We start from the raw sequence: 24,238 nt of genomic DNA, 5'->3' as shown, positions 1-24,238 counted from the left end.
TAACCCCGGGCATTATTCCCGGCTTTCTATCGTAGCTCGTTAATCGCCGCCATCATCAGCCAACTTGATCAGAACAATTGCCATTCCAATTCCTTGCAAACCGTACAAGATACGTGGGATTGACACGACCCGCATAGCAAGAACCAAAGGAGAACAGGATTTACGTAGCAACATGGAGCATGCCATACATAGAGCATAGTCAAGCAACAGACCAACAATATCAGAACGCTGATGCAATAAATGAATTGACTACATCCACTTCAGATGCGAAGAAACTCACCTTTGTAGCATAACCAATCCCAGAAAACATTCCAGCATCCATGCGCTTTGACGCTCTGGATATCCCGCTCCGTATAGATCCCTGAATCAACGCTCTCCCGGTCCTCTCTGTCGATGTGGGCTTGTGTGTGTCTTGATCGTCCAGCTTGCCTAGACGACTGTGCCGAGGCCGTGGCTCCCTGGTAGTTATGCCTAATGTCACTAGAAGCCTGAGCCGAGCCTTCCTGAGTTGATGCTGACTGCGAATGGGGATTTTGCCTGGCACCACTGGAAGATTGAGCCGTCGTTGTCCGACGTGGACGTGAAACTATAGTCCTCTGGGAGTTTCCTGAGATGCATGATTGAGAACGAATACACTGAACGTACCCTTTTAGCTTGTGCGCTCGGTACCTCGACAACATGTGGAGTCGACGCCGCCCTGTGAGACCGAGGATGACGAATGCGCGTCCAAACGTTGCCAAGAGGTGGGATACGCGGTTCCATACTGGGAGATCTCGAGGACGTTTGCTGGGCCTCCCTTACAGTGGACTTCGCCTTACGAGATCGAGGGTGACGAATCCGTTTCCATATTTTTGGAAGAGGTAGGATATGCCGTTCCCGATTGGTGGTCCTTGAGGAGGCTTGCTGGTGAACAGAGCTTGATGAAGGTCCAGGTCGTATCTGACAAACCGATTTTAGCACATACTTAATTTGAGTCTGCGATGTCTTACAGGACGACGCTTTGTGCCAGAAGGAAGTGGCGGTTGATCGAAGAACCCCGCGTTGAGTCCCAGCGAACGTTGTTTGCCTTTGGCTTTTGGGGTAATCGTTGCAGGCAACTGTTACACACCATGAGGTTAACGGTGTTATACTATAAACCTAGGTCTTACATCAAGGGGGCTGCAACCAATAATCTAGTTCGTTTCGTTAGTAGTTGGGATTGAATATGTGGTGACTATGCTTGCCTCCTCCACTGAACGGATGACTAGCTTACAAGAGCCATCCTTCGAATCCGAGGGCACGCTCGAGGCCGCAAAGAACTTGCCATCCGGTGAAAATGCAAATGGATGGGTGCATTTCATGTTGGAGGTGGTGAATTCGTGACCCTTCATGTCATAGAAATGTGTGGGGTGATCGACGTCGCCGTCGATTTCCAGCGCCAAAAGCTTGCCATCAGGAGAAGCCGCCATAGCAAAGGGGATGTCATCTTCATCGAGGCCTTCAAAGCGCGCATCGTCATGCTTCCCTGTGCTCGTGTCCCATATCCAGAAAGACCTGTCGCCAAATGCAAGCACTACTTGAGGATGACTATACGGAATGATAGCGGCTTGAAGCAATGGTATATCTGGAAGTGCAATCTCCGCTATTCGAGCGCACTTTGGTATCTCCCATGCAACGCCCTCCTTTGTATCGCTAGTAAAGAGGAGACTACCATCCATGGATAGAGCCTGCCACGAACATAGTTTGAGCAGTATTTGACACTGTTACTTGTTGAGTGACTACCCCACTTCCTGTGTCCCAAACGAGCAACTCTCCATCCCTTGACAAGCTTATTGCGCGAGATGAGTCAGGAAGAAATCCCGCCGTGAGGATCAGGTCTTTGTGCTTTCCAAATAGTGGCCCTACAGGGTGTGTTGAAGTGGCATCCCAGCAACGTATCGTATGATTTGGTAACGCAATTATAATTTTTTCTCCGTCGGGAGACCATGCTACGGCTGTAACGTGCGTATGGGTCTCGGCAAGCATCTCTAGTTGGTGCATGCTCTTCGACAATACGTCGGTAATGGTCACCCCCGAACGAGCAGTGCCGCTGGCAATTTTCAGGCCATCGGGGGAAAATGCCAGACACGTCAGGGCGTCCGCGATGCTCATTCGGCGGGACTGGTAGATGCCCTTGACAAGGAATGACGATGTATAAGTTGAACGATGTTTGCAAAATGCGCAGTATACACACTTGGGAGGCTTGATTTGTGATTCACCAAGTTGTTGTTCCAGGTAATGGTCGAGAACGGCCAGGTGGTGATTTTTGTAAAGACTAGCTTATGAGGCCCGCGAGAGATGAGTTGAAGAAAGGATTCTAAGCGAACATGACGGTCAGCTCCGAACTATATAATATACCGTGGTGACATATGTCAACACAGTCATTTTGAGTCAATCTTCAAAACGTTAACCATGCGTCGAATCACAGCACGGAGCATGTGGAGTAACGGAGCACAGTAAGCAGTAACGACACCCCGACTTCATGTGCCGAACGCCACGGTGCGCATTACAAAAATGATTCACACCGCCAAGTTTAGTCCCTGATCCGCATCGATCAGGCTCCAAGCGCTCATTGGGTTATAACAGCGTCTTCGTGGGCCGAGTAGACAAGCGGTACCGGCTCCAATTTTGCTCCGTCCATTATAACGTGCCTGGAAAGTCAGCTCCAAGAACTGACACCATCCTTCCGGGTGAATCACCCTCCCTCCAGAAGATTCCAGAATACGCTACTCCACTCCTTCAACCTCTGCTACTACAGTTCTCCCATTTCTACCCAGCCTATGTAATTCCTCGAGTCAAGTTCTGAGTGAAGGTGCGGACCTCCTTCGAGGTGCAGTTCCCGGAGCGATAGCCAGAGGATCCGGATGTCGACGTTCCCTTCATTTCTGTCAACGGAGAGGACATATCCGGAGATGAACATCGCCGATGGCGGGCCTTTGTTTAGGAGAAATTGCTCGAGGTGAGTCAGAGCGAGCATCACGCCGTCTTCCTAATTGTGGCGCGAGGAATGCTAAATTGTATGGACTTATTCAATCTACCAGTTGCTATGCATGCACTTGCTGCCGAAATTACACGAAGACGGACATAGTATCGATATAGGACTGTCAGAGCGTATGGACGTCCTAGACCAACAGAGCACCAAACATCTCCCAGAGACAGCAGACTACCACGCGCTCGTAACATCTCATCATCTCATGTCTCAACAAAACGCCGGTCATTACAACGATAGTCCTCTCAGTTGTCGATATCCAGCTTCGCCAAAGTTGGCTGCCCAGACGTCATCTATGCGCAAGGCTCACAAGAAAACGTCGAAGATTTCGTTGCCAACGTCAAACCTATGCAGTGGCTGCCCCTGAAAGTGCGATCCGTAGAACCCACGGATCTGGCCATCGATTTCGAGAAGGTCGGAGAAGTCGTGGAAGGAATGAGACGATGCGGGAGAGACAAATATATCACGGAGACGGGTATTGGAAACTCGGTTTTGCAATGAATCAGCATGCTCTGTACGGGCGAAGGGCATCTCCCTCACGGTCCCTCCTTGACTCAGCAAGCTGCGCAAATTACTAAGGATATACATAGGGCAAGGAGGCAACGCAAGATACATCAGTAATCCCGGTCCCCGGTGCATTTAGTAAGTCATGACTTATCCTATCGTATTCGGAACCGTTGTTAACGTATCCTCAGTCATGGAATGATAGTCAAGAGCTGAGCAGATCCGCGTGCTCCGGCCACTCATTGTTGGCGTTTGTGTGCCCATTAGTTTGGTCCTTAAAACCACGCCGTCAAATCATCTCCGTGGTTCAAGCAATTCTCCTTTGACTGATGTTTTAGGGGATGTTATTTTCCTTGGAATACGATGCAAACCCGCCATATAGCTATACAGCGCGAGTCACGTGCAAAATCATGCTTGTGACTTTTTGATCACTGGCACGACAGTTTTGCTACACGATATCAACCTTATTCCAGGATACTCGGCGTTCATATCAATGTAGAGGATTTTTTTTCTTGCAAACCCTTCTGTAAATTTCCGCCAAGACTGACGGACCCCATGGCGTGGTTGAACTTGGCTCTGGATGAACTTGATTCGTGAGGGGCAGCGACACTAACGTCGTCGTCGCTGATTACAAATGGTACCACTATGAGCCCACATACCAAGCCTTCACCGACTTAAACGGTTAGTCATAGAGGGCCTATGATAGACTAATAATCAGTCTCCGATAGCAGACAGAAGGAAAATAGTCAGACCAGACCGGGTCCTCAGGCTATTTCAGCCTCCTAGTACAAGTAGACTCATATCGTCGGACAGCGCTTGTGCATACGATGGATAGATCATTCACCTATTGCAGGAAGGCGATTTGGGCTGTCGTTACAATGGATAGGCGATTCATGTGTCTCGTTCTTCTGACACAGTGCGCACATTTTACGAGACCGTTATTCTCTGTGATTTTACAGCTGTGTGCGTATATAATAATGGCACTGGCATGTTGTGGGAAAATCATAATTGAGGATTTGGGACTTTGAAAATTTTCACCGTGTTGAGACTTAGAGAAAAATTCAAACAATTGCACCATGTCGGACAACAATACACCTAGTATGGTCAACTGAAAGATCTCATCCGACGTCAAACTCGCTGCCATTCGCCTGTATGAGCAAGATATCCTTAGTCTTCGTGAAATCCTTGATTGCGTCGGCTTCTCGAGACGCACATTCTTCCGCATCCGAAAGCTCTATCAGCACACTGGCGATGTAGTCAAACCACGGAGTGAATTCACAGGTCGTCCGAGAAAGCTGAATCTTGAGGATGTTCAGTACCTCGTGGAACTGGTCCACCACTGGCCAGATTGGTTTCTTGACGAGATCACTCGACTCATGTTATGCAACCGCTTCATTGCACTCCACTACACCACCATCCACTGTGAGCTCCATCGTGCAGGTGTTTCCCTCAAAAAGCTCTGTAAAATCGCCAAAGAACGAAATGAAGATCTCCGTGCTGACTACATGCAACGGATGGCCCGATACATGCCCGATGAACTTTGCTTCATTGACGAGACTTCAGTAGATGAACATACCTCATTCTGGAGATATGGCCGGGCAAAGAAGTGCAAACATGCCAGCATGAGAGGCGTTTTTGTGCAAGGAAGGCAGCTGACAGCTGTTGCAGCTATGTCTGTTGATGGAGTCATTGCTGGCCACGTTGTAGAAGGTTCGTTACGTTGGAAGGGTTACTTACACTTTCTAGAACATTCAGTTGTGAGCTCCGACATTCATGCTAAGGTGGTTATACTCATTGTCTCGATCTAGTTTCCTCAGTGCGGCGAGGCTCGAGGACAGTTCCATGACATCTGTATCAGTGTCGTCTACAAATTCGGCGCTCTTGAATGCCTTGGCCATTGTATGATTTATGAGGAACACGGTATAGCACAGTACAGATATAAAATCAATTATTGGGACATGACGCGGCATTATGTAACACAGAATGGTAAAAAAAAACTAAGTCCCAAATCTCAATTGTGATTTTCCCACAACACGCCAGCACTGCGCGTTATCAAAATTTTCAGCTGTATGAAATAAGGGCAGAACCTGACCCTAGGGTTAGGTCTCAGCCACGTCAGCGCCTTCGTTGGACACCAGCGTCGACATGGCGGTTTTGTCGCATTCCCTCCATGTAGCAGTCAAGGTTTCGCCCTCACGTCAACACCAGCTGAAACCATGGCCTGTCCTCGATAGGGTGACCTCGCGAGGTTTAATGTTTGTATATACCTTTAAATCAATATATATAATATTAATATATATATATACCTCAATCGTGCACGCACGGCCACTCGGATTCAGCTTCAGCCAGCCAGCTAGGGCATTAAAATGCTGGATGAATCAATGGTATTTATACTCATGCCCTTTGCTCAGTGCTAGATACAGGATGCATGACTATATAGCGGGGGTAAACCCGCGGTGCGCAAACATCAACCCATACCCCTGTACCCCCAGCTCCGAATCATGACTCTTGCCTCGACAGCCTTTCCTCTCGCGCACATGTATTCTCCAGCACCGTGAGACAATGCTTGGAGGCATACAGCTGCTTGTGCATCTGCATGTTTTGGGAACCTAGGATCGACGAGGTATGCTCTGTATTGCGTGGGTCTGTCTAAGCAGAGGAAACAACTGTGGAGTAGATAGAGTAAATCATAACTGTGAGTGTGATTATGGGGATACGTACATCCTGGAGTTCCATCTGATGTGAAAATGAATGTAGTGGTCAGTTGAGGGTGCCCGTATAGAGCCTCTGCATTCCAAATAGTTTCAGTTCCGATGGATTGCTACAAAAGAAATTGAGTGACATGCGAGTCATGATCATCATCTGTTGAGCATACCTCAATAAGCATGACATACTATGTGTGGTGCCAAGTAGGAAAAACAACAGCGCCATGGCTGAACAAAGGTTTCAAAATCAACAGAGCGAGAGGGTGGACACCAGCTTACACATATCGTTGATTCGTGCTAAGGCTAGCTTGTACTGCAGTGCTTCATGTTGCCTGTACCGCTAATTAGCATCGTTGTAAGAAGTAGGAGTGTTTCTTACAGGGAAATGAGATGAATTTCTTAGCTGTATTTGAGGAATATGCGCTTTTTGCAGTGGCATATATCGGAAATTAATCATCTAAGACAGACTAAGTTCACCATCGATGAACAGTTAAGCGTCCTTGGACTTACTTGTGCTACAGGCCAAACCTTCCAGTTGGTGAGAAGAGTGGGATAGTGACCAAGGTGTCAGTCTGCAAACGTATCAAATATTTGAAGGAAGGTCTTACATTATTAGCTGGTCAGCAGCCACATGTTTTGAAAGAGCTCTGAAGCTGATGTGGGGTTGACTTCTCCATGTTTGAAGAGGGAATCATCATTCTAGGAACAAATTCCATCTCCCAAGTAGAGGGCCTTGCAAGCAGATGGTTTAAGGTTTACTCCAATAATCAAGTGCATGGGACTTACTCATGGCGCTTCCAAGACAAAAGAAATGCAGAGTACGTGCGGGATCATCGGACACTGCCAAAACATGGATGTCATCGTGGAAGTCAAGAGCAAAGGTAATTTCAAACTCCGCGAGTGTGGGGTTCTCAATAACATATGGTCTGCAAGCGCATACATTTGTTGCACTGCAGTGTGCATCAGCTGAGTGCTATCATTGTATGAGTAGGTTGCCAAACTCGCTCATCATCTTGCTCATCACCTCCCTCAATATATTCACTGGTACTGACCTGTTCGTGATGCTCGTCATGTGTGATAGCAGGAGTCCTGAGATCGAGAGAAAGTACACTTTGGTTGTCAAGAGACTCGTCGTCAGATGGTGGAAAGTATAGAGGAGCAGAATCGTGAACATTGTCGTCAACATAAAAGTCCCTGTCAATAGGATCCACATCCATGCCCATGTTAATATCAGTGTCTGCTTCGCGATCAAAGTACTCATTTTCCTCCAGGGTAGGTGAGGGTGGACATTCAAACTCAGCAGCAGGTTGCGAGTTTTCAAATCCCTGATCTAACTTGTCTTCGAACACAAGCTTGTTTGGACCTGGTTGACGACGAGCATATCCATTTCTCCCGACATGGAGTTTGATTATTTGAATCGTCTGGAACAGACCCACTGGTGTACACACAGTGCAAGGACACAAGTGCCGTGGTGGCTATGAATTAGATACAACAGATTATCAAAGAACGGTCTTCAAAAGATCGTATATTACAAGCCATACATTAGTCTTCATACATGTAATTATCCTTGAGTCGACAGCTGCAATAGATGTTCAAATCACAGGTAAAACTTGCACAATTTGCCTGTGCTATGGTCCTGGCCCAGGTGGAATAGATCAAAAGATTGATCAGGTGGTGTCAGTGAGAAGTATCCTGCAGTATTAAAGGTAAGTACTTACATAAGAGAGCTTGAGTGCAGTGATCTGGTGTCGGTTGTGTTGGTTGGAGACAAGCAGCAGTGACGCTGCAGTGCAAACAAAGACCAAGTTCGAGTTGCCTTTTTCATCAGATAAACCCTAGCTGTGGGTTAACATTATACGTACTAATGTGGTAGGTCTGCAGCTGGGTATGTATTGAGGCGTGTTGAAGGGTTGAGTTAATGCTGTATATACTAAGCGGAAATCAAGGTGAGAAGGCTTGACAGTATCCTGCCATCGTTGCATGGAGTAGTTGACTTAGAGTATCAGGTTTACAACTTAGTACTGGCTGGCTGATATGTGGTGGCAGTTACATGGTTGAAACCTTGGTGACCCCCCAGAATCTCCGCCAAGTCTCAGACGTCGGAATTTTTGGACAACACGCAGTGCAGTGCCATTAGTTTCGTGAACTGCTGTAAGCCTTGACTCAACATTTTGCGATCTTGTCTGCTTCACACCCAACACTTTTAGTATCTATTCTGAAAAGAGAATGAACGACTACTGATTTTCATTTGTCTAATAGTGGTCTGTCTATCCTGCCTGAGTTAAGAATTGAGCACGCCTTATGACATACACCTCTGGTGTTGTGAACGGGACAGGCACAACACATGCGCCTTCTCATGGTAGGTACGATTCAGTGGTGATGAGGTTGCCTTACAGCGAGTGAATTTGAGTGAGTGAGTGGCAATGGATGGACTACTTTTCTTTCAAAATTCCTTTCATTGGCACACATGCTCTGATATACCATTTTAAGCTCTTGCTTTTCTGTTTACCCTGATGGCTTTAATTGTGCAGCTGCCTGGTGCTGCCAACTGCACGTACTTTACTTACTAGTCTCATTTATTTCTGCTATACTTCATATATGATCATTCTGGTGCACTCACATACATGCAGCTTCAATGGCTGCTTCCATTCATTACTTACGATAAATAAATATACCACTGGACTGACACCTGTGACTCCCATGTATTGCCTCTAATTAGACATGATTATAGATAGGGCTAGCACATCTAAAATGACAGAGTTCCAGCATTTCCAAGCCTCCTTCAATAACTCTTGGATAAAGAGTGACTTATAATAACAGCAAGCAACTGTAGCCTAGCTAGGTAAGCCAGCATGGGACATTGGCATTAATGTTCCTGGCTTCAGCTATCATGCCCACTGTCATACATGATGAGCTCCTTAAACCATGCATATTAACACGCGTGTTTTACACATTGGTAGTGCATTTTTACAGTGACAGCTACTAATCATTCAGATATGTACAGATCCTCAGAATATACATAAAAGAGCAGCAGGGTGTACTACTTGCCCTTGTCCTCTTCCTCATCAGATGACTCAATGAACTCCGCACTTTTAGGGGCCTCATGATGCTGGGCACTAGTATTCTTTTTCACCTTCTTTGATGGCCTTCTGTTCTCTTTGTTTGCCTGTCCTGTGGTAGGTGGAGCCTTGTGCTTGTGAGTGATTCCAGCATTGGAGTGCTTCTTGCATGGCTGCTGAACAACTTGCCCTGCTGAACGGCGTGCATCAAGTTCAGCACTGTGAACCTTGACTTCTGCTGGAGTGAGAGCAGCCCAGTAACATGTTCAGTCCTTGAGTGTGTTGCAGAGCTTGTGAATTTCACTGACTGTCCTGATGTTTGAGGGACCAGTAAATTTGACACCCTGGGGCCATCCTACTCATCAGTAAAACACTGTTTTTCCCACCACCAAAAAATGGCTGGCCACAGCTTGGTCCCTTCTGTACAGAGCTGTACAGAGCCCACAGAGGCAAAGTGATTTGCTGATGCTAGCTTGACTGCATACATTTTGATAATTGCTGTCTTGTAGTTGTTGTAGTTCATTGTGATGTCTCTTTTGCCAGTCATTGCAACTGTAAAGATGTCAGACAGCACACATGCACACTACTGTCACATACCCAGTCCTTAGACAATCAATTTTCGAGCTTGCTTGTGGACTGTTTCCAAAGAGTCATGTTCATTGAGATCTCAAAAAGACTGAATAAGAATAAGATATCACTGTGAGGAGCCAGATGACTTTGATTCTGTGTGCAGGCCCATTGTTCATATTGTTGGAGAAAATCAGCCATTGGAGAGTCATAAATGTCCTCCCAGAAGTCTTCAGAATTGTCAGTACTGTGCATTGTGTTTTGAATGGTGTCATTAATGTGACCCTGAATGACAAATAGAGTTCCATAGGTGCCTGTGCAAATATGCAAATCATCGAGCTTCAAAGTGAAAATAAGTTCAGTAGAATACATGTGACAGGTGGAGAACTCACCTCCTTGACCACCCTTTCTGTCATGACTAAAATGTCTCATGCAGTAGCCATGTTATTTGCTCACACACTACTTACCTTTTGTTCATGGTGTTGACTGAGAGCAGTCATATAAGTGGCCTTCTCATCCTTCATCAAATCTTGCATCTGGAGGTCCTGAGCAACCATTTCATGCAGCTTGACCAATGTGTACTGAAGACCATTAGGCTGGCCTTGTTGCAACAGAATACAGTTGATATGCTCATAATGCATACCATTGGGGCAGCAAAAACTTGATGCATTATAACACATATGCATAATGACATTTGTCACACAGATGTGACATGACCAATTGACAAAGTACAGTATTCACAGCACATACATGTATTATGCTTTGAAATAACAATCTATAGAAGTCTGCTTGGCATTCAGTAGCTCCTCTCACCATAATTGAGCACAAAAAATGTGGAGCTGTGATGACAAATTAAGGGAAAATTGAGGATCACCATGTTGCATGCATCCAGTCTTGAGTTGCTGACACAATTTGAGGATTTCTGTGTGCATGAATGATGGCCCATCTTCTTCTGACTTATCATCTGAATCAATCTCGATGATTTCGCCATTTGCGACTGCAATCTCATGACAGACTTCATCAGCAATAGCCTGGTCACCACCTTTGAAGTTCGGGAGATCTCCATTATCTCTCTCCTCAGCAGGGTCCAGAATCTCATCAATGGTTAGTAAAGTGCTGAAAATGTGTTTCCATTCCTTGAGATCATTAACTGATTCCATAAGTTCCTGTTCTGCAGCAGTGAGTTGGACTGGTTTTTATTGACACATGGGAATTTGAAGTTTGAGACCAGTATGTCCAAATGCAGCCTTCTCAAGTGTATTGACTGCCCTCAAGGCAAGATCTGTATCTCCCTCAGCATCCATGACAGCTTTAAGTGCTGGCCTCCAGTCAGTGTTACAAACTAGGATAGTTCTTAATGACAGATGACTTGATAAGAGTCAAGACCTCTGCTGAGATTCTATGTGAGATGAGTCAAGCATTCAGTGTAAGCTAAGTTAGAAGGAGTGCTTCTAACTTAAAGTATGGTTCAGACGACAAGAGATTGGAGGTCTCAAGTGAAGGATGTTTCAGGTAAAACCTAGTAAGATTAAAGTGAAGAACTACAAGATACATTGTCAACTATATATAGTGATCATAGGTGGTCTAGGGCAGGTGTGGGATCAATGATGAGTCAGAGATAAGAAAGGACACATCAGCAATAACAAGAATAGATCATCTAGTGATGGCAACAGCAATCATGATGTAATACAAGATATGAGTCAGAGGTAAGCCTAGCAGTGGCATCATGCAGTTCGTGACATAATACAAGGTAAGAGAGAGAAAATGAATAGGGGTGTACATGATTGTAACAGTCAGAATCTGCAAAACAGTCACCAAGATGGGCTTGCAGTTCACTTTCTGCTTCAGGAAATGACATTTCAGTCCCTGCAAACTTGTGGACAATGGTCCAAGCAGCCAGATCAACATGTGGTCATGGGTCCACAAATAAATCACTACATGATAATGTAAATTAGCATTGATGAAATCAGAATAACAATGAAAATTTTAACTAATGGTTGAATTTGGGCATGATCCCAGCAGTGTTCAATCGTTTCTGATGACACAGTGTTCCAGGCTTGTTTCACCAGTGTCATGCCTTCTAGAAGGTTGAGCTTATAAATGCTCTGCTCACTAGCCTTGTTGAGATCAATGGCACAGGCACAAAAATAGTGACAATATAAAGCCTTGAAGCACTGGATTATCTCAGCATCACATGGCTGTATATATGGTGTCATATTGGGCTTGAAAAACTCAACATCAATGTTTGAAGGTTGATATGAGACATAATGGGCTGAAAAATTGTCAACAAACAAGCAAATGTAGCGATGTTGCTGCTTCATTTGAAGATCAAGCTTCTTAAGCCACCTAAATTAAGACTGATCAGACTTGGACATGATACAATGAATCAGTGATCAACTTACTCTTCAAAAATAACTGATGTCATCCAAGCTTTTTTGTTGTTGTGGTAATAAAACCCATGCTGTTCTGGTGTTTGCTTTTTAAAGCAGCGTGGTTTTGCTGCTCTTCCAATGAAGATGGGTTCAAGCCATTCACTGCCATCAGCATTACATGCTAGCCCAACAGAAATGTGGAACTTTTCTTTCTTCTTGCCACTCATCTGCTGTGATGTGAGACCACAGTCAGGAGGTGCACTATAATTAATTAAGTTAGCCATCATTATTCAGGAACTAATTCACTTACTAAGGAAAGAATGATGTCTCATCAAAGTTCCACCAATCTCATGGGGCAAACTTTGCTAAAATTCTGTGACAACACTCCCTCTCTAGTTCAACAGCCTTGGGATCAACAGGACCAGTGTTATGCTTAACAATGAATACCTCACTCAAGTATACCAAGATACAAGCTTAGTATTGCTAAGGTCAAGATAGGGAATACATGAGTGTAACTATGTGTATATATACAAGTATTCAGGCAGAGCTCTAAAGTAGCTAGCCAATGATATAATGTTATGTAAGATTGTACCATAGAATGTGATGGAACACTAAAGAATGTATGATGTCATCTGTGATAAGGTGAAGTTGTGAAGTTGTGAAAGGTGACATTGTGAAAGGGTGAAAGTGTGAAAAGGTGAAGGTGCTAGGGAGAACCATAACAACCAGCCTCTCCATGTTGGCAGTGTTCACAGAGCTTATAGGCTTTACAGAATGACTGTACCCATGCCTCACCAAGCAATCTCTCCTTTTCTGGCACATCAAATTCATTTTCAAATCTCTTCTGTTTCTCATGTAACATATGTGATGTTACTGTTTCACCTTTATGTTCCATGTGCTGCACCCAAAGAACTAAGGCTCACTCAACATCTGGTCAAGTGACAACTCTCAGCTGTTTTGCTGACAGCACATTTGGGTTGTCATTGATGCAAGCTTCCATATTTGGGCGGGTTTGTAATTTGTGAGACAGTGTTGATTTATCAAAGTTGAGTGCACCAGTTGGGAGTGATTTGAAGTGTTGGACAATGTCAGCCTGGGTGGCATGAGGGTGAGCATCAATGAAGGTATAGACAGACAACCAATCAGTGAGAGTGAGATTTTGATGTGAATTTGAGCATTTATTGAGAGGTTGAGCAGATGTACAAGGAGTGTTATTTGTAATCTTCTGCTTCTTTGCAGGTTGAGTGTATGCGGCAGGCTTATTGCATGGCTTGCATTTCAGTGTTAGGGACATTTTTACAAATCAGGACATTAATCCATTCCACACTTACATAGCTGAGCAGGACAATGCTGGAGAACAATAGTTTGGGTGCTACTTACAGTGGCTCAAAAAACTGTCCGCATGTTTTGACATTTTTCACTATCTATGATATTGTGTGAGAATGAACAAATGCGTCAAGGACATGCTTATACCACATTGTAGTATGGCTTCAGGGCTTTCATTTGAGCCCTACACCATGGGAATCGGTGGAGATATGGTGGAGACATAAGGCTTACAAAATCATGACTCATGCGGACAGTTTTTTGAGCACATATTAAAACTATATAAATCATCATTTATGACACCATAACAATCATGCCACCATTAAATAAATTATAAAGTGGTGTCATTATGTCATTTTAAAACCATATCTAACTATACAAACCAAAAATTTCCATATGTCATGGTTATATTCACCATGAAAGCCACCCCCCCTGCTCAAAGGGATAATATCCTCTCTGTTAAGGTTGTACTCAAAAGGTAACTGGATCTGAAGGGCTTCAGCCTCAGCTCGTACGCTGTGCCCCTTACCCAAGTATTGCCCCTTATTTCAGGAAGGCAAGCCTAGCGCGTCCAGAAGGTTGGACAAGTAGTGTAATGGATCTGGATGACTTCCGGATGAGGGATAAGTATCGTATGGCTAATCCAGATGAGTCCAGACTAGAAACTAATGGTAGTGGACTGTCGGGGACAGAGGCGGATACGGATAGACTATAGGAATCAATCCTAAGTCTCAGAGGGTGATGAGAGTAGAGGTACTCAAGTCTGGAGGACAGGAATGAGCAGAACTAAGATGATATTTGAACTGAGGTACTACAGAAAGTTACAGGAGGTTATATACTATAGGTATCTAATGGAATGATCAATCAGCAGAGTCTGAGGCTATGTACGAAGCATGTGGATAGTCTATTGGTAAGTAGAAACGGATCACAAATCATGAAATGGAAATGAAACATAGGTAGTGGATAAGGGAGCAGGATGGATATACAGATAACCGAAATACTGGAGTTAGGGGGTTACTGAAAAGAGATGAGCACTGGTTGTGGATTCGGATGAGTTGTGGACCAGACCGGACGAGTGGACAGATTGAATGATGAGATGTTGGAGGGGGATAAGATGTGGATAGCATCGGAGATAAGGGTTGGATCTGAGATCCAGATATGCGGATATGACAGCTTTCCTCTCTATCACACATAAACAGAGATGACTAACCTTTGCCTTAGCCCATCAGAATTGGATTGCATGGACTGGAAGCATGTTATATGATCATATAAGACCACAATAAATAGGATTGGGTCAGATGGCAAGGTATATATGTGAAAAAAGAAGGGTGCTAGTCCTCTCTGCATATGTGTGATAGAGAGGAGAGCCTTTTCTTCCTTGTTACTGACCTGAGATGAGCTGTCTTGAGAATGTTTCTCACAGTGTGTGAAGAGACAGGGAATGTGATGGTGGAATTGATGTAATAGGTGACCTGGACAGCATTATCAGCCTTTCCTGTAGTGATATGTTGAATAATAGCCCTCCTATCAGTAGAGGTGAGCTTGGATGGACGCCCTTCACAGAAGTTTTCCTGGTCTGTGTGACTTTCTTTGATGAACTTGGCCACAGTGGACTTGGATACTCCAGTTCTAGAGGAAATTTGACAAGCAGAGAGGCCAGAATAGGAAAGAGAGAGTGTCATATCTGCATATCTGGATCTCAGATCCAATCCTTATCTCAGATCCACATCTTATCTCCGATGCTATCCACATCTTATCCCCCTCCAACATCTCGTCATTCAATCTGTCCACTCGTCCGGTCTGGTCCACAACTCATCCAAATCCACAACCAGCGCTCATCTCTTTTCGGTAACCCCCTAACTCCGGTATTTTGGTTATCTGTATATCTGTCCTGCTCCCTTATCCACTACCTATGTTTCATTTCCATTTCATGATTTGTGATCCGTTTCTACTTACCAATAGACTATCCACATGCTTCGTACATAGCCTCAGACTCTGCTGATTGATCATTCCATTAGATACCTATAGTATATAACCTCCTGTAACTTTCTGTAGTACCTCAGTTCAAATATCATCTTAGTTCTGCTCATTCCTGTCCTCTGGACTTGAGTATCTCTACTCTCGTCACCCTCTGAGACTTAGGATTGATTCCTATAGTCTATCCGTATCCGCCTCTGTCCCTGACAGTCCACTACCATTAGTTTCTAGTCTGGACTCATCTGGATTAGCCATACGATACTTATCCCTCATCTGGAAGTCACCCAGATCCGTTATGCTACTTGTCCAACCTTCTGGACGCGCTAGGCTTGCCTTCCTGAAATAAGGGGCAATACTTGGGTAAGGGGCACAGCGTACGAGCTGAGGCTGAAGCCCTTCAGATCCAGTTACCTTTTGAGTACAACCTTAACAGAGAGGATATTATCCCTTTGAGCAGGGGGGGTGGCTTTCATGGTGAATATAACCATGACATATGGAAATTTTTGGTTTGTATAGTTAGATATGGTTTTAAAATGACATAATGACACCACTTTATAATTTATTTAATGGTGGCATGATTGTTATGGTGTCATAAATGATGATTTATATAGTTTTAATATGTGCTCAAAAAACTGTCCGCATGAGTCATGATTTTGTAAGCCTTATGTCTCCACCATATCTCCACCGATTCCCATGGTGTAGGACTCAAATGAAAGCCCTGAAGCCATACTACAATGTGGTATAAGCATGTCCTTGACGCATTTGTTCATTCTCACACAATATCATAGATAGTGAAAAATGTCAAAACATGTGGACAGTTTTTTGAGCCACTGTATGTCTCGTTGCCCTAGTTACGACCCTCTGATGCATATCATCCACACAATAGCTATGCATTATGCCTTATGCATTATGTCTGCATTTTCAGCCTGCCCATGCTAGAATCATCAAAAGTCTGTGCATTATGACATATATGCATAGTTATGATATGCAATATGAGCATATCAACTGTATAAGTATGACAACAAGAGCAAGCAAAGGAATTTTGCATACCACTGTTCATTTCCTTAGCTTTGGCATGAATTAGGGCATTATTGAGGTGAACCTTGCACGCCATGCAATACTTAGTCTGATTACTGATTATGTCATTGATCTGTTTGGGAGTAACATTGTGAGTGAGTGAGAGCAATTCAACTCCATTTTTCTGTTCTTGCAGATGTTTGGCAATGGCATTGTGTAAACACTTTGTAATCTCTGTCCTCTGGTCTTTCTTGATTTTCTGAGAGGCCTTCTGGGCATCTGATAGCTGAGGCAGTGGGTTCTGGTGATGGATCATGGGATGTGTTGGGTTTCACACTGCCCAGGTGGATGAATTTGCATCATGGAGGGGCTCTGACAGTGACTCTTCACCATCAGCTGATGATGTGTGAGAGGAAGGTGTGAGTTCATGTGCATCAGGTGAAAATTGAGCAATGACAGGAGTAGGGGGCTGTGGAAGGGCTGGGCCATCATTGAGGAATGCTAACTCATCACTCATCAGCAGCATCAAGTATAATGATGGGTCCTGCCAATTGATACTGTGCCAAAGTTGGGGTGTGTGGCTTGATCCTGTTTTTTTCAAAGGTCAATACAAAGAGTGGGAGATGCACATAAATAACACTGCACCTTCATTTTCATTGTGCAACCCTGCGAGATATTCAGGTCCTCCGCTGTCAATGAAATTTCCATTGGTATTAAAGTCATCTTCAGAGAAAATGTAGCTCATAGTTGTCTGTGTGGGTAGGAGGGAGTGTTGTTGTGGGGATGCGATTAAAAAAACAATGTGCTTGCTTCAGGAACCTGAAAACTATACCTATGGGATTATGATGACACCATGGCAGTGTCATCCCATATGCCAGACATAGATCCCATCATATTCCCACGCTTTCCAGACCTATTTCCGGACCCCATATCCAACTCATTCCTGGATCCCCTATCCTGTCCACCCTATGCACATTCTGTCCAGCAAGACATCTGGACTTTACCCCCTCTCGGATTCTGGACTACATCCACCACCTCACATATCTCAGTCCTGTTTCCACCCTGCCTTCTGGATCCCCAGATCTCCGGACCTCCGGATATTAACTGTACTATCTCCGGACCATTCCCACCCTCTATCTGAGATCCTGTGTCTATCCCCATTTAGGCATCTCTGCCTTTCCAGTTCTCGGTTATCTCTGTTTCCATCTTGCTGATTGATCCTTGTACAAGTCTTTATCTCCGAGTTCATTTACTTATGTTCCATCTTACTTACTAATGTGTTTCCACATGCTCATACATAGCCTTACTCTGTTGCTTACTGATCCCCTCAGATACTTTCCAGTATATAACATCTGTAGATACTCCTGTAGTTTCCTTAGTCTGAATATCATCTTAGATCCTGTTCATCACCTTAGATCTGCCCAATCATCTTCCAGACTTCAGTCTGTCTGAGTCTTGTCCTTTTCCGTAAGGCCTAGGGAAGGATTCCCTAGGCCAGAATTCCGGACCTTTGGGTTTGTCCCCTATGTCTCTGTCCCAAGTCTAGGGATTGCTTCCCTAGACTGGAGTCTTGCCTTTCCAGCACCTACCCTCTCTCCAGACTTTGGTCCACTTCCTGTCTCTCCAACTCTACCTAAGAGTAGTCTACCTCTGTTTGCTTCTACATTGGACAAAGTCCAATGTAGCCCCTATTCCTTCTGGACCTCTGGACATCCTGTCCTGTGCACCTCTGGGTGTCCTGTCCTTCAGACATTCCGCCCTCCATACCTTTGGACATTCCACCCTCCATACCTTTGGATGTCCCATCCTCCTAACCCTCAGACATCCTGTCCTCCGGACCTTCAATCCTCCTGTCCTCCTGTCCTCCATACTTCCAGACCTCCGGACATCCTACCCTTCCATCCCATTTCCTGTAAAAGTACTACCTTGCAGTGGGAACTCTCCTGAGCACTTCCTGCATTCCTCTGAAACTCTCCCGTGCTCCTCCAGAAGTCCTCCAGACTTCATCAGACCATCATTGGACTTCCTCTGAAATGAAGGGCACATACTTGGGTAAGGGGCACAGCGTACAAGCTGAGGCCAAGCCCCTCTGAGTCAGTCTCTCTCTCCTTTGAGCATGGTTCTTAACAGGCAGTCAGATCATTGAGACCCTACAAAAAAGCATATCAAAGTCAATAATAGAACAACTTGAATAGGAAAAAGATGCTTGCCTTGAGAACCTGAGAATCATGCCAATGGAGTAGGATGATGCAGTCATCATCGAAGCCCTACAAAAAACAGCATTAATACAAATTGCTAGTCATATCAACAATCAAAAAACTTACAATATTTCTTGGGTTGCCAATTAGAGGGACAATGGGTGAATCCAAGGTCTGGAACATCCAGATGGGGTTGTTGTCAGCTTCCTTGGTTACACAGCAGCAACTTTGTAATTTTGAGAGGAAGTTTTCTGATGGGGGACATCTCTGCTGAGATGACCTTGTCACAATCCCTTGATCCAACTTGAATGCCAAAGGTGTATAACATTGATTGGGGGTGATAATGCACATCTCTGCTGGGATGACCTTGTTGCAATCCCTTGATCCAACTTGGATACCAATGGTGTATAACATTGATTGAAGGTGATAATGCACATTTCTGCTGGGATGACCTTGTTACAATCCTGAGTCTTATCCAACTTGAATCCTGATGGTGTTCAGTTCTGGATAGTTCTGCATATAACATTGATTCAATGGGGGTGATCATCATCTCTGCTGAGAATTAACATTCTACACAATATACAAGGGGGAATCCCAAGGTAAGGGTATTAATATTAGATCAAGGAAAATCTCATGATCCATTTTTTTCCCCTCAAATCTATGGTAAGTCTCAATTTTGGGACTCACAGTCTGCTCACAGTTGTATGATATTCACATACATTCTAAGGCTAATCCTGCTGTTACTCTGAGCAGGCAGCACATGGCTACCAAGCATTGGCTTGAGAAGCCAGGGTAAGCTTTTGCCTTTGACTGACACTGAGATTGTACTTCCCTGCTATTTCAGAGTTCAAGACATGCAAAATGCAAAGGCACATGTTCAGATGGTGAGGTCAGTCCCACTCTCATTCTCAAGTCGAAATTTCATGCTTAAATACATTTTTTATGCAAGCAGGCCAGGTCAAATCACTTTTGTTTATTCTGTCTTACTCTTGCTGACTGCACTCATAACCTTAAAAAAATACATGCCCCTGCAGAGCCAACTATACACATCCCTTTGGTCAGTTCACCCATGCTCAATGGTCTCAATTCTCGCGATATCACTCCTGAGGTCGACAATGGATCTCTACTGACTATGGGAAATGACTTTCCCTGTTCCTGTGACATGCCAACCCTGCAAGACATTGAGAACATGGCCAACCAGTGGCAAAAGGGATGGGCCCAGACATCTGAACACACATGGGATGATGCATATGAAAACCTACTCAAAGGTGTGCAAAAGAAGGGAGGACTAGAGACTATCATTTTTCTTGACAAATATGGTGTGCATGCTTGTGAGGGGAGGGGACTTCTCAAATGTGTGCAAAACATTGTACATACCAGCTGCCTGTATTGCAGGGAGTGCCTCAAACATGATATAATTCTACTGCATGATTTGCTTATTTGTATTGTTTTGGAGGTCAAATTCTTCGAAGTTAAGGTAGCTAACAGTAAAAATAAGTAGTCTGACTATATGATATGTCAAGCAATTATAGTGAATCCATAGTGAATTGACATTGAACACATAGCAAATTGATGGTGAACACATACCAGAATCCTTACATTATAGTGAACATATAGCAAATTGATATTGAACACATGGTGAATTGATGGTGAACACATAGCAAATGTTATTGTATCTCTAGCATGTTGCACTACCATAGAATTCTAAACCACCAACTGCATCCAAGGTTAGGTCATCTGTTATACTAAATGTGTGGTGAGTGCAGTGGACCTCAATTTAGGACTATGACTCTTGTATATCACTGGCTAATTGCTAATTACACTTGCAGGATACATGCAGACTATTAAGGTAATGCAACTGTGCAGTCCAATGTCATTCAATCACAGTTGCACATCTGCATCAATTTTGTAATCATGCATAATAGCTAGCACATTTTGTGATCTGAGCATAAAGATTCCATTGCTAAGGAATTACAAGCAAGTCATGTATATGTACACAGCTGAGATAGTGAACTACTATGAAGGTATCTAAAGTTCATAGTGTGACATTGTCTCTGACAAGTCATCTACCTGTGACCACAAGTCATCTGAGTCAGCAGACCAAGAGGGGGAAGGTGGGGATGCAGGCAGCCAGAAAGGGCCACCCAGGGTTAGTACTGCTCATACTCTACCTTTGTTATATTGTATCATATATACCTCAAGTGCCTTTTGGAACAAAGGGTACCACTTCTGAATGTTACCGCTCACAAAGTTGGTGCATTCAGCCACATCAGCCCTGATATGAGTGTCAATATTATTATAAGTGAGAGGTCAACAATGCTGACCAGTAATAGAAGATGCCCACTTCTTGGCTGACAGTAATTACCCAAAACCCTTCAGGTTCCAAACTAGCATGTGGGGGTGTGATATCACTAGGCTTTGGTACCTGCATTAGAAGAAGTGTGACATTCATAGAATGTTGTGCATGTGATGATGAGCTCAAAGGCACTAGATGGTCTTGTGTGCAGGAGCTAGTAGATAGATTGGAGTTTGGGATGGTTTGATTGACATGCAAGGAGTTTGTGTGTGATGTTTTTGAAAGGGTAATACTCTCTTCAACAGTCTTGCGCTTCCAGCTAATCATATCCAACAATGAACCTGTTTAAGAGTGTGAGCATGCAGGTGATTATCAGATGATATAGACCTGCGACCCACCTGATACAGTTAAGCTTTCAACCAACTGACATAAGTCCCAGACATGATCATCATGGCAAGAAATGATGGATGGTGAGGGAGTGCATGACATGGTGGATATGAGACACTTAAGGAAATGGTCAATCAAATGAGGGGGAATTGATGGAAATGTGCACTAATAATGTTTATGATTAGTCACACACAGCTCAATGTGCAAAAAAATGTACCCATAGCTGGCTTGTATGAAAGAAAAAAAATGTGGAATCCAGGAGGATGTCAGACACAATGAGTTCACACTAACCTGTCTTTGTGGTCTATCTGCCACATAGGCTCCTTGCAAGATAAGGATGGGCTTCCCACTAACTGTGTATTGAAGGTGGTCAAACATAGAGTGTTGGTTCTGCAAGCAGCCAGCTATAAACAGTGGTGGGAGACTTACCTACAAGGTAAGCCTGGTCCAAGTGCTCAAAAAATAATCAGAACACTAACCTGGTTTATAGCAATGACAACCAAGGAGCACCAAGCTCTGGAAGCTCTCAGAGATCCCCCAACTAACCCACCTAACATTGCTGAGGACTCTGATGATTTCAATCTCAGTGACATCTGGGATGGTACTGACACACTCCCCATTAGCCATGCTGGCAGAGAGTTCAGAGACCTGGTGAGGTGTTCTGGGTGAGGTCTGGAAATTGTGAGTGCATGTTAGCAGACAGTCAGCAACTGATGTGCACATCAGAAAGGATCAAGATGGTGCTCACAGAGTTCAATGTGTCAACAATTGCACATGGCATGATTGTGTTCTGCAAAGAAATCTTGCTTTCAATGAGCAAATCATACCTTATATGAAGCCTGGAGAAATCACAAAAGGGCTTCAAGAGTTTTTATGATCACCTACACAGTGAAGAGGACTGATGATGGCATGACTGATTTGAATGGTGGCCAATGGCCAGTGACAGTAGTAGACACATTCTGTGAGTTACTTGCTAGTTTCAGTGTTTATGTTTATCACATCATTTGTTAAAGTTGCTGAGAAATTCATACTGAAAATATCATCAACAGACTGTACAATTGCTTCTGCCCTGGTTTGTCAAGGTGTCATGCCCTGCTCCCCAATATCACAAGTGGCAGGCATTACATTAGAAGCCCTTGAATTATATTGGGTGGTGCACCTCAGGAACCCTCACTTGTCAATCCAAGCCTTCATCAAAACAATATGCAACTTACATGGGGTACAATTTTAAGTTCTATGGTGCTCCATGCTAAACACATACACATACTACAGGTGGAATTCCACTAGCACATCTCACATCAATTTTCAATTGCACTTGACATATATCTTCAAATCAGACAGGTTGTGGCCTTGCTCATCACAGAATCCCTCCAATGCAACTTGCCTGACTGGTGCCTAAAACACACATGCCCAACATGCACTTACACGCTAACTGACAAAGAGAAGCTACACTTCAAGATTCTCTATGCTATGGATGGGAACAACTCATTGAAATGAATTCTGCAATGCTCACTTGATGACAGCAATGACTCTCTTGGTCTATCATCCGAACTTCCCACTAACCAGGTACTCGTTAGTGACCGTTACCTATCTTGTAACTTCATAGAGCAGTTTGCACAGGATATGCCATGTGATATGGGAGCCAATGTGAGTAATTGATGTGTACCTTTTGTAGAGACAACTAACACAGTCAGCATCCAGCAGAGAACTCATGTGAAGGCCAGTGGAAAAATATGGACGATGCGAAGACAAAAAAAATCTTGGGGTATTTATGACAAAACTGGTGTCTTCATCGCTGTATGCTGCCACAGCTTTTGTTTACTTATTGCAGACATGGTGCAGAGCAGTCCCCTGGCGCACTCATTACATCATAGTTGCCTGGTTGGTGCATTTCACAGACATGCACACAGATGGTTATGTCAGCTTTTTTAATTAACAACTTACATCAAAGGCATTGGTATCAAAGATCTGGAGACTTGTGAGTGGACATTCTCCAAGTCAAACTCCCTTGCATCAGCTCTACAGTATACTAGTGTTTTCCATCATCAACAGGCTATTGATTCATATTTCGAGCATAATGATGAGCTCAAGGTATATGGCAATCTTTGTATGTCAGTCTGTTTATCAGACATAAGCACTCGCTGACATAACTATTGGTTGGCTAGCAAATATCTTGCATGGTAACTACAAACAAGCTCTTGAGATCATCGCCAATGGTGAAGCTGTCCTACCAAAGGTTATGCAAGAGCTCAAAGTTGAAGATGAGAGTGTCTTTGAATGTTGGCTTGAAGACGAGAAAATCTACCTTAAGGGTCTAACACAAGAGCCTGAAGAAGAGACGCTTCAGATGGAGTACTGGCAGAGATTAGTGAACCTTAGTGCAAGCAAGTAAGTTTTACTTTTGGTGTATGTATCTCATAGTTACTGAAGCCCCCAAAAAACAGGGTTGCTCTTGATGCAGGAATGGACATGTTCAGAATGCACAATACTCCATCATATGGCACAGACATTGGAAACACATGCAAGGTTGAAAACATGCAGCGCCATGCTCTCAAGGACTATGAGAGAAACCTGAAATTGGTTCAGTTATGTTAAGAACCATGCTCAAAGGAGAGAGAGACTGACTCAGAGGGGCTTGGCCTCAGCTCGTATGCTGTGCTCCTTACCCAAGTATGTGCCCTTCATTTCAGAGGAAGTCTGATGATGGTCCGACGAAGTCCAGTGGACTTCCGGAGGCTGGCTACTCTGGTGGAGAGTGCGGGAGGACTTCCAGAGGAGTGCGGGAAACATCCGGAGGAGCATGGGAGAGTTCCAGAGGAATGCAGG

General features: G+C 44.1%; 7 protein-coding genes across 7 annotated transcripts; 3 read left to right on the top strand and 4 right to left on the bottom strand.

Annotated features, from left to right (window-relative positions):
- Positions 1–220: 220 nt before the first annotated feature.
- BJ212DRAFT_1580744 (WD40-repeat-containing domain protein) lies at positions 221–2,130 on the bottom strand (the record flags this gene model as incomplete). Its single annotated transcript, XM_041342287.1, has 7 exons — positions 221–249; positions 281–596; positions 646–939; positions 990–1,097; positions 1,149–1,172; positions 1,215–1,706; positions 1,762–2,130. 7 exons carry the CDS (start codon positions 2,128–2,130, stop codon positions 221–223), a joined length of 1,632 nt encoding a protein of 543 aa, XP_041187301.1.
- A 300-nt stretch (positions 2,131–2,430) lies between these two features.
- Positions 2,431–3,508, top strand: BJ212DRAFT_1304006 (uncharacterized protein; the record flags this gene model as incomplete). The annotated part of the gene is made up of 5 exons (XM_041333534.1): positions 2,431–2,474; positions 2,605–2,800; positions 2,963–2,977; positions 3,060–3,194; positions 3,257–3,508. 5 exons carry the CDS (start codon positions 2,431–2,433, stop codon positions 3,506–3,508), a joined length of 642 nt encoding a protein of 213 aa, XP_041187300.1.
- Positions 3,509–5,978: 2,470 nt separating this feature from the next.
- On the bottom strand, positions 5,979–6,442 carry BJ212DRAFT_1304005 (uncharacterized protein; the record flags this gene model as incomplete). The annotated part of the gene is made up of 4 exons (XM_041333533.1): positions 5,979–6,160; positions 6,233–6,332; positions 6,354–6,373; positions 6,406–6,442. The coding sequence occupies 4 exons, from the start codon at positions 6,440–6,442 to the stop codon at positions 5,979–5,981; spliced, it is 339 nt and encodes a 112-aa protein (XP_041187299.1).
- A 3,547-nt stretch (positions 6,443–9,989) lies between these two features.
- Positions 9,990–10,184, bottom strand: BJ212DRAFT_1221360 (uncharacterized protein; the record flags this gene model as incomplete). Its single annotated transcript, XM_041329386.1, has 1 exon — positions 9,990–10,184. A coding segment is annotated over one exon (195 nt), but the record flags the coding sequence as incomplete, so codon positions are not given.
- A 9,305-nt stretch (positions 10,185–19,489) lies between these two features.
- Positions 19,490–20,205, top strand: BJ212DRAFT_1304002 (uncharacterized protein; the record flags this gene model as incomplete). Its single annotated transcript, XM_041333532.1, has 4 exons — positions 19,490–19,521; positions 19,574–19,618; positions 19,792–20,048; positions 20,186–20,205. The coding sequence occupies 4 exons, from the start codon at positions 19,490–19,492 to the stop codon at positions 20,203–20,205; spliced, it is 354 nt and encodes a 117-aa protein (XP_041187297.1).
- A 699-nt stretch (positions 20,206–20,904) lies between these two features.
- Positions 20,905–21,124, bottom strand: BJ212DRAFT_1218821 (uncharacterized protein; the record flags this gene model as incomplete). The annotated part of the gene is made up of 2 exons (XM_041329341.1): positions 20,905–21,004; positions 21,054–21,124. Coding segments are annotated over 2 exons (171 nt in total), but the record flags the coding sequence as incomplete, so codon positions are not given.
- Positions 21,125–23,344: 2,220 nt separating this feature from the next.
- On the top strand, positions 23,345–23,804 carry BJ212DRAFT_1283601 (uncharacterized protein; the record flags this gene model as incomplete). Its single annotated transcript, XM_041331768.1, has 2 exons — positions 23,345–23,519; positions 23,578–23,804. Coding segments are annotated over 2 exons (402 nt in total), but the record flags the coding sequence as incomplete, so codon positions are not given.
- Between the last annotated feature and the right edge of the window lie 434 nt (positions 23,805–24,238).

This window comes from Suillus subaureus (assembly GCF_016647635.1).
Source record: "Suillus subaureus strain MN1 chromosome Unknown BJ212scaffold_52, whole genome shotgun sequence".
Lineage (NCBI taxonomy): Eukaryota > Fungi > Basidiomycota > Agaricomycetes > Boletales > Suillaceae > Suillus > Suillus subaureus.
This window is presented reverse-complemented; position numbering and strand designations above follow the sequence as displayed.